The 20,394-nt window shown below is 50.1% G+C and overlaps 2 protein-coding genes across 3 annotated transcripts in view; one reads left to right on the top strand and one right to left on the bottom strand.

Annotated features, from left to right (window-relative positions):
- Nucleotides 1–16: 16 nt before the first annotated feature.
- NOCT (nocturnin) lies at nt 17–8,556 on the bottom strand. The gene is made up of 3 exons (XM_051768073.1): nt 8,256–8,556; nt 2,959–3,228; nt 17–2,118 (listed from the first exon to the last, which is right to left on the bottom strand). Exons 1-3 carry the CDS (start codon nt 8,443–8,445, stop codon nt 1,283–1,285), a joined length of 1,296 nt encoding a protein of 431 aa, XP_051624033.1. The 5' UTR covers nt 8,446–8,556; the 3' UTR covers nt 17–1,282.
- The window catches only part of LOC127460941 (AF4/FMR2 family member 1-like), a 29,209-nt gene continuing 16,857 nt past the window's right edge, over nt 8,043–20,394 (top strand). For both annotated transcript variants that reach the window (XM_051768066.1, XM_051768065.1), the window contains exons 1-2: nt 8,043–8,209; nt 19,789–19,853. In XM_051768066.1, coding sequence (XP_051624026.1) covers nt 19,819–19,853 — 35 coding nt within the window. In that variant the 5' untranslated portion in view covers nt 8,043–8,209; nt 19,789–19,818. The remainder of the gene's footprint in view (nt 8,210–19,788; nt 19,854–20,394) is intronic.

Here is a 20,394-nt window from a genome sequence, read left to right as displayed (position 1 = left end):
AGACAGCAGCAGACACTTTATTTTTTTTCCCAAAGACTTTTATTAATAAACACATGGAACATTTAAGAGTTACTATGTACCCTACTTTACATGGAAGTACTGCTTTATTTGCCCTGACTCATCTTTCTCAACTATCTAAATGTCAGCCCAACCCCAACTGCTGTCTCTGTTCCCTTCTCTCTCCCTATGGCATTTTCTGGCATAGTGGCATATTTACAATCCATATATGCAATTCCTATGTCATACCAATGAGCATCACATGAGTTACTATACTAACACAGCTCTGTTGCAGCCCAGGTGCTTGGCCAGAGTTCCCCTGGGCCACTGCATGATTTCAAACCAACTTTTGTCAATAAATAAATTTTATCTTGTACCAGGTTCCAGTGTAGCTTTAGATTTCTGAAGATAAAATCTTTCAACATTAAGATTGGCCCTTTACTGAAACAAGATTGACAAGACTACAAATTTAAACCATTTAGAAAAGTAATACTTGAAGCAGAGGAAGAAATACTCCCTGGTTAGCTGTGCCCTCCAGAGGGAAGCACAGAAGAGACAAAGGTACCAGTGCACAAACCTACAGGCTGTATGTGTGTAACAGACACATGCACATTGTTCTGGAAAAGTGAGGGTATTACTCCAGGTTATAGTTAGCCTCTATTTCCTCACCTGCTCTTACTGGAGGGGCCCTTCCTCACACTGCACCACTACCCATTCACTTCCAATGAATTCATCACTTCAGGTCATGTGAAAATGAGAAGACCACACCAGTATGAGCTTAGATTTGTTCATGTCTAATCTGCATTAAACTTTCTTCGTATTGCAACAGAAAAAGATTTAAGAGAATCTCACTGGGCAGTTGGAACCTCATTCCCTTTGGTACTTGCAAAAGCTTAACAGGAAATAAATAAAATTAGCATGCTGTCAGGGCAAGTTGTTTTACAAACACAAGTGGTTTAAGTACTAAGGCCTCCACATTCATTAGAGGATTAAATCCTTAAACAGGGGGCTTAGTGAAAGGATAAAGCTCATTTGCCTTCTGGTTTTCAAACCCTGACGTGGCAAGAAGACCACGATGAGAACACTGGCTTCTTTCTTCCTCCCTCAAAGGCTCCACATTAATGAGGGCTGAAGGACATGCGTAACGCCAAACAAGTGCCCGAAATAATGTTTAGTCAACAACAGTGTTTCCTCATCTTCCAATTGCTTCCAGCTTCAAAAGTCTTCTCTAAAATAAAATAGTGGTGAGTTCAGTCACTGCAATACCCAGTGGCATTCCAACACATTACAGCAGCCTGTCAGGGTCTTGATTAAAACTAAAGTCACACACCAGGGACAGGTGATCCGAGGGGTAATTGAAGGATGGCAGCCTGTTGGGCCCAATTTGCTCTTCAGTCAGCAAGCCCAGGGCTGAGTTCACATTCAAGGCGTGCTGGGAATACCAGATATAATCCAGCGTGTGCCGGCACTCTCCCGAGGGCCGGATCTTCCAGGTGGTGTACGGGGGCTCCGACTGCCCGTCGGGGCTCAGCAGCTTGTAGGCGCTGTTCAGATTGAGGCTGGAGTTGGAGAACTCCCTGTAGACCTCCTCGGTCGGCTCCGCGTTGAAGTCCCCGCAGACGATCAGGGGGATCTTTGCCCCTTGGGTGATGTTCTTCAGGTTCTGGAGGAGGTCGCAGCCCTGCGCGGACCGAAACCTCTCCCAGCCGGTGCGGGCCTTGAGGTGGGTGACGGCGATGCAGAAGAGCCGCCCCGTCTCGTGGCACTTCAGCGTCTGCGCTATGGCCACCTGGTTGGTCTTCAGCTTCATGGCCGTCAGGCGGATGTTGGCGCTGTTGACGAGCTCGAAGCGGTCCTTGAGGAAGAACAAGGCGCAGCCATCCGGCCCGTTGTTGCGCTCCACATCCAGGCACGGGGACCACGGCTTCGGGAAGAAGGTGCACTGGTAGCCCAGCCGGCTGAGGAGCGGCTCAAACGTGTCGAAGTAGTGGTCGACTTCCTGCAGGCACAAGATGTCGGGCTTATACGCCAGGATTTCTTCCAGGATGAGGCACTTCCTCTCCTCCCATTTCAGAGCTTCCATGGGGCACTGAACGAAGTTGTCTTTGCCTTCCCCGAGAGCTGAAATTAGCAGGGATGGGGAGAGAAAAAAGGAAGTTACTGATGGCTCCAGCAGGCTGTCCTCCAGGTTTGGCAGAGGCCAGAGGTGCATCAGTTTACAATGCAGGTCATGGGCTTTTTAGCAGTAGCTGGTGACTTTAGGAGTGCCAGGTTTGCCAATGGGTGTGAGAACCCCTTCTCAAACCACTGGAGTCACTCCAAAAAAATTAAGTTCCCTTAACAGATACAAGACTTCCTCTCCCTTTTCCCCCTATGCTGTGGCAAGTACTTTCACATGTGGCTGCTGCAGCTTAAGCTTAAAAATAAAATGCAATGGGATAGGAGTGACTTAACTGCAGATTGTTAAACCAATCCCTATGGGGGGACTTCCCATCCCAAAAGATTTTAAGATGAGACTGTTGCATAAGTCAATTTACAGCCTTGATTTGAAAATACCAAAAATTATTATAACCGAAAGGTAAAATTATTTTGAAGCATTAAGAATTCCCATAGCAGATCTAAATTCCTAGATAATTCACCAATAAACTAATAAGAAAGCTTTAGACGAGGTTTACAAAGAATAAAATTTAGGGAAGGATGAGTCTTTTCTGGGGGTTAACAACTACCTAAAAACTGATGGGTCTTTTTGAATACACTGTGTTCAGCTAGGACAGGAATCCAGGACTACCTTTGGCATCACAGTTGTAAGGAGAGACCCTTTTTCCTTTCCTACAGGACAGAAGGAAAGCCCCTATTTCAAGTGCTCGAAATACTCCCCCTGGCCCTCAGCCAGTTGTACCTCATGTAGTTCACCTCTCCCTTTGCTCTGCCAGGGAGCTGCACTCGGTCTCAAGGTCATACCTTGGGCAAGGATGTTCCACTGCATGACCCGGATGGGGCGGTGGTTGCTGGCAGCGTTTTTCTTCAGGTTCACGAAGTTCCTCTGGAACCGGGGCGGCCGCTTCTGTAGGACAATCTGACATTCCTCCAGCAAATCCTTGGGGTCTATAGGATCCAGCCGTGCTGGGTCTAGCTGCTCCAGGCAGTCCTGGTGCTGGGACACGGCGCCGCTGCTCAGCGTCTTGGCAAGCACGCTGTAGAGCCGGCTGGTGCTGTTTCCCATGGAACACACTGGAAAGGAAAAACCGCTGTTAAGAGATGTCCACCCTGACTCTTTTCATCACTTGGGTGCCTTGTTGCAGTGCCAGCAATCTGTGGTTTGTGCAGGAGCCCGTTCCTGAAGCTGAGACAAAATACGAAGGATGCAGAGGCAGGGTTAGTCCTGTCCGGTCTCATCACGTTCTGCCTGCCATCAGGGGCTGCTCACCTCCGCAGCCTGCAAACAGCCTGGCTTAGAACATCAGGCTGGTCTTTTTAGGGAAGGAAGGAGTCTTTCATCCATAACAGTAGGGCTAAGATTAACTCTGCATGCACTGTAGGAAACAGAATAGAGCACACTTTTCCCTTGCTCAGAGAGGAGAGAGCCCAGCAGGGAGACAAATGCTGCCTGTTCCTCCTTTTGTGTGCAGCATTTGCCTGTGATGGAGGTGACAGACACACTGTTTGACCTGGTACCTTGTCCTGATTTGGGATGCCTCCAGGCTGCGGGTTCCTACCTGCAGAGCAGCAAGCAGGGTGACTCATTCCCTTGGGTTAATATTTAATAGGGATCTGTGATCACAGCTTTATCTGCTTTTGCAGCAATGTTTTCATGAGCGTGAAGCAGCCAGATGCTTCTGTTGGCTTAGGCCTTAAGATGTGCAATGGAGAGGGCAGTCTCTCCAGCTCCTGCACACAAGCAGCTGTCCCCAGCTCTCCCCCTAAGGCAGTCAGCCCTCACCCAGCCCCATGTCTCCTGCAGAGAGGTCCCCCCATCCCAGGTGAGGTCATGGCTGCCATGGGGAGGGTGCATGTGTGTCCCCACCCTGTTCTGCCCTTTGGCTTACACACAGGAGGTGACTGCAGCCCTCTTCCCTTAGGAGGGTCAAGGAGCAGAGCCACCCATTCCTTTCAGCCAGCAGCCCTCATGCCTGTTGTGCTGTGAAACACCTCCTTCTCCCACTTCCCAAGAGCACAAGCAGTACCACTGCACAGCCACAAACCCTTCAAGGCTTTGCTTAGTGCACACACAGGGGACAGCATCAAGGGCTGGCCTTCGGGGGAGCTGTGGGGGAGTTTGGACAGTTGGTGATGTTCCTACACAGTGCATGCCCTAAGAGCTCTCCAACCCTTTCTCAGAAAATGCCAAAACACGTAGGGAGCTCTTGGAAAGAGGCTGTGTTTGCACTTTTCCATGCTCAGCACTCTGCCCAAGTGTGCCAGGACACTTTGCTTCCCTTCAAACACGGGCAGGAAGGGCAGTGTTTGCGTCACAGCAACTTGCACAAGAGGCAGCGCTGACCGAGTTTTGTTGTTGTCTCACTTATTTACTCAGGATGCATTTTGCAAAGGGAATCTTGGGCAAAAGAACTTCAGTGTTGCACTGCTGTTGGCCCACAGTGGTTTTTAAGCAAATTTAGTTGTATGGCTGAGTTACTTAAAAAAGGAAGAGGAAGAGAATTGTCATCTTGTGCTCACATCTTGCAGCAGATTTGGGGGGCTACTCCACACACAACATGTTCAGACTGAACTACAGCACTACCAGCTGGTGACAGATATACAGTAATGACAGGCTAGAGGGGCAGGTAGGAAGATGGAATCCCTAACAGTTCAACAAACATACTCAGAAGGAGTAAAAGCAACACTCTGCAGAAGCCTCCTGTCCTTGTATTTAGCAAAATGAATACTTTTGAAGACACCAAAAACCACTTAACATGTGTTTTGTAAGCCCATGGAACAGTGCTTCTTAACAGTTCTAAGGAAGTTGTAAACTGGGACCTTAGACTGGATGGAGGACATTTCTCCCCATCTCCATCCTTTTAGTTAAAGTTTAAAGTACCAGGAGTTCCTCAACTGAGATGTGAGCTTGAATTCATTCATAAGCATGAATGTCTTTCTAGGGAAACTGTGTGTAAAGTGTTTCAGTTTCTGCAGTCTTTCTCAGCTTAGAATTCTTATCAGAAAGGAAAGTACTGCTGAAAGTAGAAGAAATGCCATTTAATACTGAGGGAAACATGAAATCCCTAAGCACAGGACCCTGACATGGCTGTGAGGAGATGGGGATCAGGAACCAAAGCATGCTCTGTGCTGGTCACAGAAGGGTCCAGCTTACACACTACCAGGGCTGCCAGGCAGCCACGCAGAAAACCAAGGAAATCAACAGAGCTTTTAATAGAAGCTGCACAGGGAGCCACTCACCTATTTTTAGGGTAGGTACAAGCCATAGCTAAGTGCTGCAACTGGAGATAAGCGCACGGTGCTTTCTGCTCCATCAGGGATGCCGTCAGCAGCAGGGTGCAGCCACGAGCCCCACACCCCAAACATCCTTCTGTACAGCCCCTGCCACGCCAGGGATGAACATGGCCAACATAGGGCTTTTCCAAAGGAATAAGCAAGAGCTTAGGCTGCTTGTGGCTTGACCTGAATCAGAGGGATGATGTTGAGAGAGACAAGGTAGGTGTGATGCAGCTGGAGCCAAAGGTCTACAGGCAAAGCCCTGAGCAGCTTACATCTGTTACAGCAGGATGCAGGCCAAGTTCAGCCACCCACCTGCCAAGCTGCAAACAAAGCCAGAGTACTGTCTAAATCTCATCATCCCTGGGATCATGGGGTATCCAGCTCTTTACTGGGGCATAAGGCACAGCCTAACCTGCACAGGATGTGCTATGGCCCAGCTGCACAGATCTGACAGCTTTTGAAGTCAATCGTGTCAGGCAGGAAAAAAGAGCTTTGGTCTTTTTTTGAGGGCCCAGGAAAGATTAGGTGAAAGAAGGTCTGGACTGTAAATCAAACACTTTCAGTCCTAGTATAGGTGAATTGAGAGTTCTTGGCTGAAAGGGGGCTCCTGGGGGAAGACTTCAGCTTAAGATGACTGCTGATCTGCACAGGTTCTTTGTCCCCAGCGTGCTGAAATCATCACAACATGGTTTGAGCTGTTCTGCAGAACAGGGGCCAGAGCAGCAACCTGAACATGGAAACTCCAAACACAAAAATCCATTCTGTTATTTCTGCAACACTGAACATGTCCACAGCATCCAGGCAAGTACAAGGTCACCATTTGAAAACCTTACAGTCCAAGCTAAGTGACCTGTAACTTGCTGGGATAATGTGTGCTGTGACATTGTGGTGCTGGTGTGTGCAGAGCAACAAGCAGACTCCTGAGCTCGAACTACAGCAGTGGGAAGTGAACATGGAAGTGATTCTCTTGGTGTGATGTAATAGGTAACACCAATTCAGCAACTACTCTTAAAGGTGCTTAAAATCAAAAAGCACCTTCCTCTCAGCAAAGGGGGTACCTCAGCACAGTAAGGGCAAAGGAAGAATTCAAACTGCTCATTAAACCTAAGAACAGGGTGTAAGTATCATCCAGCACAGAATAGATGAAATTCTAGGATTTCAGGCAATGAGACACCAGAAATTTTATTTTACTGACTTTGCTTCAAAGATGAGGGCTGCAGAGGGGTATTGAAGCCAGGGCCCTGACCTTCTGCGTAAGGTGAACAGCATTCTCACTTCCCTTCATGTCCTACCTCCCAGCACTGGCCAAAAGCCCCAACCCATTTACCACCTGGATTTCACTGCCAGGTGAATGGTTCCACCATACCTGCAGCCTGGCCTGTAGCTCAATCAGCCTCCACAGCCAAGGAGGCCAGCAGCAGCCAGAGGTGCGCTCCCTGCAACACCAACTCTAGGAAAAACTTGACAGGTGCCATCCCCATGTGACAAATCCTATGCTACTGAGTATCATACTACACCTACAGCCTTCTTTGGGACAGCGATGAGAGCTCATCACAGCAAGGGAGGTGCTGCCTGTTTGTCAACAGGCAACACCAGAAAGAAGAGGGAACCTCAAATCCTGCTTCCAGTAATATACAGAATCAGTGCTTGGCACAAGCTCTGGAAACCTTTTTCCTCGTGAGTGCTTTAATCATGAGCTCGATCCTGCCAGCTCTCAGGCACATATGCTCCTCTTCCCAGTAGTGCCATGAAGCTTCAATCCTGCCATATGGTATCCTGGCCTGGTTTCAACAGGAGGAATAGGAGCAACCTGCCCCACCCTGGTTTTTATACCTCCCCTGTAACAGCAGGGAATGAACACACTTCACCCCAACCCCAGCTGAGGACAGTAGGAAAAAGTGGATCTCCAGCACACCAGGCATGTAACACAGCCTCAGATATTGCAAATATATCGGCCAGAAAAGCTGTAGCTGCCCCATTCCCTGGAAGTGTTGAAGAGCAGGTTGGATGGGGCTTTAAGCAACCTGGTCTAGTGAGAGGTGTCCTTGCCCGCGGCAGCGGGGCTGGAACCAGATGATCTTTAAGGTCCCTCCCAACAGACACACTCGTCAACACGCCTGGCTTAGGGCTGAATGCGAACCGCAGGGCTCCAGCGGGTGCGTCACCGCCCCGCTCCCAGTCTGGCCACGGGTCAGCGAGCAGAGGGGAGGGAGTGGGGTGCATGCCAAGGTGTTGTCCTCACGGGCACCCAAGGACGTGTGGGCACTTTCCAAGACTCATTCGGGGAACGAGGAACAGGGTGCAATTATTTAACGGTGCAGGCAAGCAGGAACCTGATGGGCCGGCATCGCTGCTGCTGCTGCCTGCAGGAAAGTAACCCGGGCTCTTCCCACACACTGCCTCCAGTAAAAAACACCAAACCACTGTGAGTCAAGCTCATTCAACACAGAGTGCAACGCTGGGAGAGAACACCTCAGCTACTCGAGAGCGGTGTAAGGACACTGCCGCCCTGGGTGACCGGGCAGGTTACTCCAGCGATACCCGGGTTTACTCCGAGGGTGCCCTGTCACCCAGCTGGGTGACACCGAGCCACAACGCCCTGCAGCACCGGCGCGATGCCTGGCACCGCCTGTCGCGACTCTGCGGGATGTCGCCCATTCACACCGAGCGAGCGAGCGCCACGGCCTTTGCCTCAGAGCCGCAGGGCCGGCCCAACCCCAGAGAGGCGGCTGGTGAAGGCACCAGGGCCGGGGCTGCCGCGGGCAGGAGAGCCCAGGTGCCCTTGTCCCGGTAGTTCCCGCACCTCCCCGCCCGGTACCCACCTGTGCGGGGCGGCGCCCCCGAGGCGGGCGGGCCGCCCGCTGTTGCCCGCGGGGCAGCGGGGCCGAGGGGCGGCGGCGGCGGCGGGGCGCGGGGCCGCGGCGGCAGCGGCAGGCGGGAGGCTGAGGCGGCGGGGGCGCAGCAGAGGGCGGGCAGCGCCGTGCAGAGGCAGCGTGCGGAGCTCTGGAACATGCTCCTGGCGGGACGGGGCGCGACCGGCTGGGATCGGACGGGAGCGACGGAGCAGCAGCTCCCGCGCCCGCCCGGCGCCCGCGCTTATAGAGGCGGCGGCGCGCGGCGCGGCCGGCACATCCGGCACATACCACCCGCGCCCGGCGGGGGGGTGGGGACACACAGCACAAACACGCACCACCGGCCCCGCCGCCTGCACCGAGCCCGCCCGCGCGCACAGCGGCGGGGCGGCGCTTCCAGCCGCCATCCCAAACCTCCCGCTGCCGCGGCGGGCGCTGCGCGGGCAGGGCGCGTCCCGCCGCATCCCCCCCCTCGATGGCCACGGAGTGGTGTGGCCCGGCGGAGGTTTGCACGTCAGCGAGGGGCGCGCGCCCCCTCAGGGGCGTCAGGGCGGCCCCGCCTCCCCCGGCCGGGGGCGTCACACCGGGGGAGCCGGAGCGTGGTGGCTCTTCGTGCTTCGGTCCCTCTGTGTCTCCCTCTCATTTCTTAGAGCTTTGGGTCTGGTGCCTTGTCTACAACTCCCGCGGGAGGGGGAGAGGAGGGGCACGCACTGATCTCGTCTCTGTGGTGACCAGTGACAAGACCCGAGGAATGGCCTGAAGTTGTGTCAGGGGAGGTTCAGGCTGGATATCAGGAGAAGGTTCTTCACCCAGAGGGTGGTTGGGCACTGGAACAGGCTCCCCAGGGCAGTGGTCACAGCACCAAGCCTGACAGAGCTCAAGTGTGTGAACGATGCTCTCGGGCACGTGGTGTGAATCTTGGGGATGGTCCTGTGCAGGGCCAGGAGTTAGACTCGATGATCCTTGTGGATCCCTTTCAACTCAGCATATTCTGTAATTCTGTTATTCTTGTGCCATTTTGTTGCTTTGAACCCTCTTGGCTCTTGACTGATCTCACCCTGATTTCATCCCCCGAGGCTTATGCTAATTCTGTCATTTCTCATGTGTGATTTTATCCATCTGTCTGTGTTCCTCATTTCTTTTTATTTTGATTATCAAAACATAGATGGTGGTAGTCTCACAAGCCCTCTACTGACAGTGTTGTTCTCTCTATGCTGCTTTTCTATTCAAAAAGAAAGTAAGTTGGGACGTGTGTAGAGCAGCTGCAGTTTCAAAGGTGGGTCTTAGATCTTGGTGCTTAAACTTCCACCTGGCTCTGGATAGGCTCATCTCGCCCTCCCTAAGCAAAATGCTCTAATGATTAAATGATTTTAAGTGAAGGAAAAAACCAAGAAAGATAGTTAAACAATGGATAGGTACTTAGTACCCTGCTAACTTCTTCAGTTTTGTTTTCTGTGAAATGAAGCAACCATACTGCCTGCACTCAAAAGGGAACGCTGAGAGCACAGGAGAGGCAGCTGGAGAGCCTTGAAGGGAAAGGCTGGAGCTTGGATTTCTCTGTTTTCAGACACACGGACCACTCCTTGAAGATCTCTGTGCTCTGATTCACATCCTCTCTGCTTTAAATATGCATGGAAGAGACAGAGGCTTGATTGCCATGCAAGACTGGGAGCCCTGGTTCCTTGCTAACCAGACTCTGCACCTGACTGGGCTTGTCTGCTCTCAAGTCTGGACACCCTTATCAGAAGGGCAAACTTGTGATTAAGAGTTTATTTCCATGCTTCTTGTGTGAGATCATCTGTAACCAGCTTTTCCCTCCCTTTCTAGAAGACGAGACCCTTCTAGAAGGAAAGAGTGGTTGGTGATTCATGAGCTAGTCTAATGGCCCTGCCATTTCTGGTGGGATTTGGCAAAGAAAATACCTCCCGGCAGTGGTCCAAGGAATAGGCAGCCTGGGTTTTGTTGCATTATCTGTCACACTGTCACTAACAGATTAGAGTCTTGATGGCAGGGAAGCTGATGGCTTTGTGGGCCCATCTCTGAGCTCCAAGTGCTCGGCTCCTATCACGTTTTCTGGCATTCAGGTGCCTCTTAGCCTGATGGCTCTTCATTCTGCTCTCCTGCCCCATGGGAAAACCCTTGGGTTTCGCCCAGGGCTGGCTGCTCGTCCTCCTCACCTCCAGTTCCAGCAGATTTCCCGGAGCTGCTTGTTGCCCAGAGAATTCAGCAGTCCCTAAGTAGCTAATGACTGGTGGTACAATATGTTTGTTATTCATTTTATTTCTCTGATGACTCAAGTAGCTGGGTTGAGGCCAAACCACCTCCTTGTGTGATCTCCAAGGAGGAAAGACAGAAGATTTCCTTCTTTCCACTGTACTGAATGTGCTTTTCCCTGCCCTTTTGAGTACTGGCTTTCTTTAGCCATGTGTGACCAAGCCAGTGTGACAGTAAAAAAGGTGGGTGTGAAAGAAACAAAAGTTACTGATGATGCACAGGGCTGTTTTCTGGGCATACCACTCTCTTCCCAGATTTGGGAAAGAGTGGTGATTGAGCTCCAATACGTGAATCATTGTTTGCTTGGCATCCCTTGGGAATGGTCCTAATAGCCTTCCCGGAAAATAAAATCCTTTCAAAAATACACAGAAGATGCAATTAATCTTATAAATAACTAAATGTATATGTGACTTAGAGAAAAAGGTTTCTTTGGAAAATGATCTCAGCTGTCCCATGTGCATCTGACTGATGTTTCCACTAGCTGGGAGCAGTCAGCAAATGGAGAGAAGGGGTCTGGGTCAAAGGGTGCATAGGCTGTGAGAAATGCTTTTTTCTTAGCTTTTTGACCTGTTCTTACCCTGGAGATGTTTCAAACATGCTGGACAGACTGTTAATCCTTTTCCAGTGCTGTGGAAATCCCAGGTCCAGCAGGGTGTTACTAAAAAATACAGCTATGACTGAAGTTTTTCCAGCATGTAGTAAAAACAAGGATTTCCACAAACTCCACTTCCTTGGGATTAGTAATGGTCTGAGGATAATAATCCTTCCACATCCTTGATCAGTCATCTCTTCCCAACCGGTCATCCCTACATCAGGGAAGTGTTTGTGCTGTGTTTGGTACAGCTGCTTTAACTGCCAGTGTTTCCAGCTTGGAAAAGCATGCTCTAAAAAGGAAATTACCATCTCAGGGGAGCTGGACAGTAGTCACTGAAGTGTCACAGGAAAAAACCTATGGCAGTTTGACTCTGCACAGCACAGATGGCTATGAGCATGGTGATTTTGAACTTCAGGGTGCACGTGCATCCCAACACCTTCTTGCTTCTCCCATGAGAAATGCCATCGCCTGGGCTGCTGGCTGCATTCCTTTGGGATGACTTGCACCACCAGGATGCCCTTTTTCCCTGTCACAGCACCAGGAACCCTTCACCTCCCCACCATCACCCTGCTGTGGGTCTTCCTCCCTCCCTGAGCCGCAGGGCTGGGAATGCTTACGTGCTCTCCCCTCCCTGCCTCACCTTGGTTTTGGGCACCTGGGAAGAAGCTGGGAAACAGAACTCGGTGGCAGACGTGGGGATCACAGTAGCTTTGAGGGAGGCTGCCCCAAAACAGGTTCACCTGAGGTGACAACAGGGCAGAGATTTGGATGTTTAAAACAGGCAGCCTCGCCATAGTTAACTGAGTTTCCAAAGCACTCAGCTCTGATTTTTCAAGCGTTTCAGTCACTAAAGCATCTCAGAAGGGGGAGCTTTGCCACTTGAACCCAATATCTGTCTCGCTGAGAAATGAGTAGCATTAAGTCTGGACAGCAGATGGCAAAGTGTTCCACACGGCTGAGGAAGAGAGAGGGAATGATAGTGACACTTCTGACATCCTGTAAAAGAAATGTGCATGTATATTCATCTCAGATATGGATGCACACTACAGTGCAGATGATTAAATAGAGTACTTCATTTCTGGAAATAGGTGTCTGTCTAAGAGGTGTCTACCTGTGGAATCAAAATTTCCAAGACTTCCACCTCTCTTTGGAGCCACTGCAGCCACTTGTGCTACAGTGTTTAGCACATTTAGCAAATATTTCCATTTAACTCTTAGTCTGCCTTCTGAGAAACAGAAATGGGCACATTACCCATTTAGGATGTCACTGTGACCTGGCTGTAGCCTCTGAGCTACATGATGGTGCTACAGATGGTGACATGATTTTTAGGGGTCTTTAGAAAGGTCAGGCTCTGTGAGGCCTGGCAGGGCTGCCATTTCTTGGCCTGCTGGAAAGAACTGGGACACTTAGTGATGCAGGAGTGGTTTGCCTGCCTCTACTGAGAGACTGAGGCAAACAGGGGGCAGGTGGAGTGAGCACCACAGAAAAGCCTGGGATTTGCACAGGTTTTCCAGAGCCCAAATCAGTAGAAGTGCTGCCAGTGTGGAGCTTCTGGTAGTAATGCCATTCCCAGCACACAGGCATGCAGGGGCAGCAGGAGTGGGTCTGGGGCTGCCTGATAGCACCGTTCATTGCTGCTGGTCTTCCCTGCTGCCCAGTCAGAGGGGGTCTGCAAGGGCTGCTCTCTGCCACGTGCTCCAAGGGGCTGAAGATTCATCCACCATCCCAATGACTGCCTCGGGATACCTTAGGCTGAGGTAAGGACAGTCTTCTTGGCGTAAGCATCATTTTTCCTTCCTTCTTTCTTGCCTTCCCCTTCAAGATGTGGACAGAGCTCTCTTGGGAGGAGGTTGGTTTAGTGTCTTGAAGGATGCAGTTTTTGGGGACAGGTTGTGTAGAGGAGGCTCCTTCTCTCTCTCTTCTCTCTCCCTGTCTCAGGGAGGTCTGGCTGGGATCTGCTCTTCCCCCCCTTTCAGCAGATTACAAAATGATGTATTTGATTCCTGCATCAACAAAACAACCTCCAAGCAGGGGCTGAAATTCCAGCTTGCCAGAATGATGACCCTGAGCTGAGAGGAGAGGGGAAGAGCAAGAAGGGCCATACTAGAGAGCTTTAACTCTAGTTTTGTACAGTTCTGAATTATTTTGTTATAGAACCTCACCCTGGCATTTGTAAGGGGCAGTGAAGGAACTTCCTGTGATCCTCCCCTGTATGCATTTCATTGGGCAGCTGAGGTCTGAGGTGGAGAACATCTGCCTGGCTTTAAAGTTGAGCATCTCTGCCTGCTGCCTATGGTATGGCCTGCAACACGCCCAAGCATTGGGTATCTGGCACGTGTGTTGCTTGTGCAGGTTGTGTTGCTTATTAGCAGGCTTGAGACTGAGGGGTGAAGTGTAACAGGGACCACCTGGGGACTGACCCCCTGCACCTTTCTGTTGTAGCCCTTGGGGCCATCCAGTGTCCTCCTTCCAAACACACTTAACAAAACTCAGCTGTTTTTCTAGTGAAACGGATGCAATGGCTACACTCTGCGTGATCAAAACAGTCATATATCAGAGTTTTCATAGTCAGAGTTTTCCTATCTGACTAACTGTAGTTTGGAAGCTGCTCTGCAAATCCTATGTGGGATATTTATGTCCTAAGCTACATTGCTACTCTCCGGCCTCCTCTTGAAAAGCAAAGTGATGGGCACTGATGGAGAACTCTCTGACGTAGAGATGCTGAGGATCCTTGGCTGGGCACTGCAGTCCTCAGGTGAAACGATGCTAATGTTCATCTTTGGAAATAAACACAACTTCTACTTTTCAAGCTCTGTTACCCTGGTTTCACGGTACCTTGGTGCCTCAGTAAAGAAGCCCACCAGTCATCAGTTTCCAGCCAGTACGTTTGTAACTCCAGAGGGGCTGGAACGGTGGAGCTGGCAGCCAAACCTGGGACTGGACTTTCCCCGGGGGGTTGTGCTCCATAGCAGTGCAGTGGTTGGGCTGCCTGGAGGCAGGGCTGCGGGCAGCTCCCACTTTTTGGTCAGCATCCAGGCCTGGCCAGCACCCAGCTCTGCCCTGCGTCACTGGCCCTCCTGGTTATGTAAGTGCCCCTGTGCCGGACGTGCCCCCTGTGGCTTTTGTAACCAGGCTGACGGGGATCTGGAGCAGGGGGGACTTTGCCCTCTATCACACCAGGCGCCCTGTGTTCCCCCAGCACAGAGGCTTTGCCCAGCTCTGACTGGCCCCAGCAGGAGTGAGAAATCCTGAAATTCAGGCTGAGAAGCTCTTGGTGCTGCCAGACACACCAAACTGGAAGCTCCCTTCTGGGCATTGGGTGGGGCTTTGGGCTTCTCGCTCTTTCTGCAGCCACCCTGACCTCAGGGCACCTTGGTGTGCGTGGCTGAGCAGCCCCTGACCCCTCTGCCCCGGTTCCAGGCAGGTGCGTTGGCAAAGCCCGAAGTTTTGCTAACCCCCAGCCAAGAAGGCCAAGGTTGGGAACTGGCTGCTTCCCAGGTGTCTGGCTGGGCTGTCTCCTCTCCCCAGCTGGGTGTCAGGGGCGCTGCTTTGCCAAGGTAATGCAAACAAATCATGGCAAAGGCGACCTGGACTGTTCTAGAATAGGCTTTTCACCCTGCAAAGATGTTATACTTATTCAACAGCAAATTCCTCTGTGAATTCCCTACTTGTAGTGCATCAAACATAGCTTTAATTAGGAATAGATTTTTGTTCTTTCAGGGCAGCTTTAGGAGATGTGGAGAGGTACTCCTCCCTCTGCGAGCACGTGCTGCTGTTTTCCTCGGAGAACAGCTGAACTTCTTGCATTCATTGTGTTCTGGTTTCTTTTTTTTGAAAGAAGTTCTAGTTTCACCCCTATATCCCAAGGATATCAGGGGATTGATGCAGGCTCTTTCTAATAGACTTTTAGTAGCTTTAAATCCAGAAGAGAATTTGCAGAGAAAGTCATGGTCGGAAGCTGATCCCTGCAGGGTAAAAGCATCACTCTGCCTGGCATGGCTGTCTTCAGGGGGCTCTCAGGGCTGTCTTCTGAATCCCTTCACTGCCATGTGTCAGTCTCCCCTGACTTCTTTTCAGCTTGTTTTGGTGCTTTACCATGCTGGGGTTCAGCTCAGACCTGGCTTTTGGAGCCGGTGCCACCTCCATCTCCTGCTCCTGGGTGTACGGCATGGAGAAGGCAGCCCATGACTTACAGGGCTGGCTGATGCCACAGAGACACTCCAAGGTGGCAGTGATCTGAAGCAATACTGGTTTTATTATCCCTTGACTGCTTGGTGAATTTTCCAGGACCCTTCTGAGCTCCTGCTGAGGGTGTGTAAGTGACATTTAATCCTTGGTTTCTCTACATGAAGTAGGGATGCACTCAGTGACTGACAAGGTGAGGGTAGTGAAAGAGTAATGCAATAGATCCAAGAATGTGATGTAAAGATACTTCTGGGGTGATTTCAGTACTTCTGTGAGGGCAGGGGGCAGTTTTGAACTACTTGGGAGCTCCCTACTACAAGGGAGCTGAGTTGCCCCGTTCCAGTGGGGTGTGTAATTGTGACATCCAGGTGACAACCGGGCACCTGCCAAGGGCAGAGCCCGTCCCTCGGCAGCACTGCGAGGTGTGCGGCCGCACGGATCGCAGCGCAGCTCTCAGTCTGAGAGGTGTTGGTTGTGTGGAAAGCGAGTGTTTGTCTGGACCCCTCACTCTGTGAGGTGTTCATTGTCCAGAAATACCATATTTACCAGGACCATCACTGTGCGAGACATTCCTTGTTGGGAAAGCCTCTGTTTATCTGGACCCTCACTCTGTGAGGTGTTCAGTCTTTGGAAAGCCTCTGGACCACCACTCTGTGAGGCATTCCTTGTCCAGAAAGCCCGTGTGTATCTGGACTGTCAGTCTGTGAGTCCTTCCTTGCCTGGAAAGCCTGTTTGTGCAAGGTAATTCCCTGCTTGTCTGGAAGGGAGGGAAAGGTCCCACTGCTGAGAAAGAGATGGTTGAGGGGAGACCCATCTGTGGCAAAAGCGACTCTGGGCACGGGAATTAGTCATAATTACAGTTGAGCTGTTGCAGTCAGTAACTGCAGAGGAAGATGGTAAAGCCTGTGTGGAAAAACCCCAATTGCGGAAATGAATCCAAAGCTCTTGATTTATTATTTTTTCAGTGTTAATAATCAAGGCTATTATGAGAAATATGTACATTATATGTATTTAATGACACTGGCCATTAGAATTTTTTAATAATTCAAGGCTAGGCTGGATGGAGCTTTGAGCAACCTGGTCTAGGAAAAGGTGTCCCTGCCCATGGCAAAGGGGTTGGAATTGTAAGGTCCCTTCCAACCAAAACCATTCTCTGGTTCTATGGTTCTGTGGTTCTATAGTTCTATGGTTTTATGCTTCTATGGTTCTATGAATCCAGTCTCTTCTGTGAGTGTCCATCAAGCTGTCCCTTCAAAGAACTGAATGCCTGCACAGACATCAAGTTTTCCCCACCCTGTCAATGTTAGTGATGGCAGCATTGAAGGGAAGGGAAGCTCTTGGCTTGGGTACACAAGGTGCAAGTTCCCCCCCATCAATACTCAGGCAAGATGGCAAGAGAGCAATACTCAATACAAGACGGCTTCTTTTCTTGTAGCCGTCAGGTTTGCAGGACTTGGCACTCCAGCTGTTGGCGAGGCTCTGTTTGTGTTTAATGCTGGTAATCCAGAGTTAATACTGGTGCTTTTCCAAGTTAGTACCAATTACAAAAGTTGCGCTTTGTGCCACAGCAGGAGTTGTTGGATCAGGGTGTGTAGGTGCTGCGTGAAGTAACTGCATTAGAGCCTCCCGATTTCTTTTGGGATTGGGGTCGAGCTTTGCACCAAAAAAGCACCTGTCACAATGGGGCAGATGCCAGGCTCGACCTTTCAGAACATCAAAGCCCAACAGGTTTTCATTGTGATCTGTAATTGCAAAGTGAGTGGCCAACATCAACCTCTTGTTTTGGGGCCATAAATGAATCTGAGCAGCTTGGCAGGTCCTGCGGCTTGTTGTCCTGCAGTGACTGTAACGCTTTGCCGTGCCAGTTGTAATCTCGGCTTCTGGGCATTTTGCTGCCTCAATAGTGCTGAATCCTGATGTTGGGAAGTGCCGAGTTCCACTGTTCCAACGGGGTGTGTGGGCTGGGCCCCGGCAGGGTTCTGTGATTGTGACATCCAGGTGACAACCGGGCACCTGCCAAGGGCAGAGCCCGTCCCTCGGCAGCACTGCGAGGTGTGCGGCCGCACGGATCGCAGCGCAGCTCTCGCTCCGAGAGGGGTTGGTTGTGTGGAAAGCGAGTGTTTGTCTGGACCCTCACTCTGTGAGGTGTTCATTGTCCAGAAATACCATATTTACCTGGACCATCACTTTGCGAGGCATTTCTTGTTGGGAAAGCCTCTGTTTATCTGGACCCTCACTCTGTGAGGTGTTCAGTCTTTGGAAAGCCTCTGTCTCTCTGGACCACCACTCTGTGAGGCATTCCTTGTCCAGAAAGACTGTGTATCTGGACTGTCAGTCTGTGAGTCCTTCCTTGCCTGGAAAGCCTGTTTGTGCAAGGTAATTCCCTGCTTGTCCGGAAGGGAGGGAAAAAAGGGCAGGTACTTGTGTCTGCTGCCTTCCATCACTGTAGATCAGCAGGAACAGCTTGAAATCCAGATTCTTGCTACTGCCTCTGCAAGCTGAAAACAATTGTCTCTGCAAGAAATCTCTCCAGGGAATTTATTTATTTTTATTATTAATATTATCCAGCCTGCAGTGGGAAAGATTAATTTCAAGTAGAAGGGAATGTTCCGGTAAGGCTTGCTGCTGCCTCAGCTTTAAACTCAAGTGTCTCTGAGGAGTAGGATAGTCATGGAATCCCTCATTAAGGAGGATGATTTTGGCAGTGCAAAGCCCCCTTGGTTGTGGCCCAGGTGCTACCAAAAGGTCCCACTGCTGAGAAAGAGATGATTGAGGGGAGACCCATCAGATCTGTGGCAAAAGCAACTCTGGGCACGGGGATTAGTTGGAATTACAGCTGAGCTGTTGCAGTCAGTAACTGCAGAGGAAGATGGTAAAGCCTGTGTGGAAAAACCCCAATTGCGGAAATGAATCCAAAGCTCTTGATTTATTATTTTTTCAGTGCTAGTAATCAAAGCCATTATAATAAGCAATATGTACATTTTATATATTTAATGACACTGGCCATCAGAATTTCTTGATAACTCAAGGCCAGGCTCGATGGGGCTTTGAGCAACCTGGCCTAGGAAAAGGTGTCCCTGCCCGTGGCAAAGGGGTTGGAATTGTAAGGTCCCTTCCAACCAAAACCATTCTGTGGTTCTGTGATTTTGTGATTCTATGGTTCTATGATTCTATGCTTCTCTGGTTTTATGCTTCTATGAATCCAGTCTCTTCTGTGAGTGTCCATCAAGCTGTCCCTTCAAAGAACTGAATGCCTGCAAAGATATCAAGTTTTTCCCACCCTGTCAATGTTAGTGATGGCAGCGTTGAAGGGAAGGGAAGCTCTTGACTGGGTTCATAAGGTTCAAGTTTCCAAGGAGCTTCCATGTTCAATTAGAGCAGCTGTTTGCCTGTGGCTTGATGGAGAAAGGCAGAAAGAAGGGGGATCAACTATATCCAGCTAAGGGATACAGCAATTGGTCTGGTCAACTACAGCACTGTAAAACACTTGTAAAAATTCCAATCAGGGCCACTTGGGTGCCTGCTTTCGTCTGTGGGTGGTGGCTGTATAGTCACGTAGGACAGTAGCTGGTAAGGAAATCCTTGGCATCTTGGAGTCCCCTGAAACATCAGTTTGTGGGGAGCTGCAGGGAAAGATGCAACACACACGACTGAAAATGAGTGCAGCAACAAACTGTATCAAGCTTTTTGAGCAAAAGGCACAAATAACAAGCAATGACAAAGAATAGAACAGTTGCTTGTAGAACAAGAAAAGCCATCTGAACTAAATTGTCCAGCCAGGCAAGTGGACATCAGGGAGGAAAGGCTGTGTTCCTAAACACAGCTTGGTTGCAAAAGCATTTGTGTGTTGTAGAAAAAATAATGCCACGTTAATAAGGCCCACGCAACCTGAAATCCATGGGGCATCAGTGGTTGCAAACCTGGTCCTGTCAAAGGCATTTGCAAAAGTCTTGGATTGTTTATTGAAATCTAGATGTCACTGCTGGCTGCTCACAGGCCTTATAGCCACGTTAAGGATAAACTGGTGACAGAACAAGTGTCCTCTGTGTGTGTGCATCTCTGTCTGCCTAAGTTAGGACAACGTGAGGCCCATCCAGCAGAAGTTGAAAGAAAACTGGAATTACTTCTTCTAGAACACACTTCCTACTTGTGCCACCTTTCTTTGTTTTTCCATTCCAGTGGGCACCTTGTTCTTTTAAGGCAGTTGATTTAGCAACCAAAGTTATGGTTTTCATGATTCTGAGGAGGGAAGAAATATGAAATGTTTATTTGCTTTCAGATCCATACTCTCCTCTTAGTGTGTGTGTCTGTCCCTTAGGCTTTCCAGCTGCAGGCTGAGGGGGAGGTGTGATAGGATTCCCATCTGTAGTGGCCTGTGTCTTTCTGTGGCTTGCACTATTGTTATCCGATGGTCCCTTCCCTGCTGAATATCTGTTTTTTCTCTTCTAGGGAAGCTGACTCATATTGGAGTCACTCATAATGGAACCCCCAGACAAGGGGAAGAACGACGAGAGGTAGGAACTTGTTGGGTGTAATCTTAACCTCCCAGGTGCTGTGACAAGTGTCGAGATGGTTTCAAAAAACTAATCCCCTCCTCAATGCAAGAAATATAATCCCCGAGGGAGAGAAGTAAGTCAGGATTGTCATGTCCCTGAGAGTGGCTTCAGAGCATGCTGGTATTTTCATAGCTTCTGTGACAGACCCAAGCCTGGGTGACATCCTGCTCTTCCAACCCGCTTAGGTACAGAGTGTGCCTCTATCCCTAAATGAGGGGAGGATTTTAAGTTCCAAAGTACCCAAAAGTGAGATTAAGACAGAAACCAGGTCAAATGTTGGAATCCAAAACGATAACTCAACTGGATTAAGTCCAAGAGAGGCAGAGAGAGAAAAAGGAAAAACAGAAGGAAGTGGGAAAAGCTAGGAATAATGACAGGAAGCCTGGAAAAGTTTACCACCACCATGAACTCGGTGGTGGATTTTGTCTTTGGTGGTGTGGGGGGAGATCTCTGTTGAGTCATTTTGTCTTTGGTGTGGGGAGAGATCTCTGTTGAGTCA

The sequence above is a fragment of the Manacus candei genome, unplaced genomic scaffold (genome assembly GCF_025592945.1).
Source record: "Manacus candei isolate 608988 ecotype Guabito, Panama unplaced genomic scaffold, ASM2559294v1 h1tg000092l, whole genome shotgun sequence".
Classification (NCBI taxonomy): domain Eukaryota; kingdom Metazoa; phylum Chordata; class Aves; order Passeriformes; family Pipridae; genus Manacus; species Manacus candei.
This window is presented reverse-complemented; position numbering and strand designations above follow the sequence as displayed.

Coding starts and splice junctions, on each gene's coding strand:
- NOCT (XM_051768073.1), bottom strand. CDS start 8,445: ATGTTCCAGAGCTCCGCACGCTGCCTCTGCACGGCGCTGCCCGCCCTC. Junction 3,229..8,255: donor GGGGGCGCCGCCCCGCACAG/GTGGGTACCGGG, acceptor TTTCCTTTCCAG/TGTGTTCCATGGGAAACAGC. Junction 2,119..2,958: donor GTGGAACATCCTTGCCCAAG/GTATGACCTTGA, acceptor TGCTAATTTCAG/CTCTCGGGGAAGGCAAAGAC.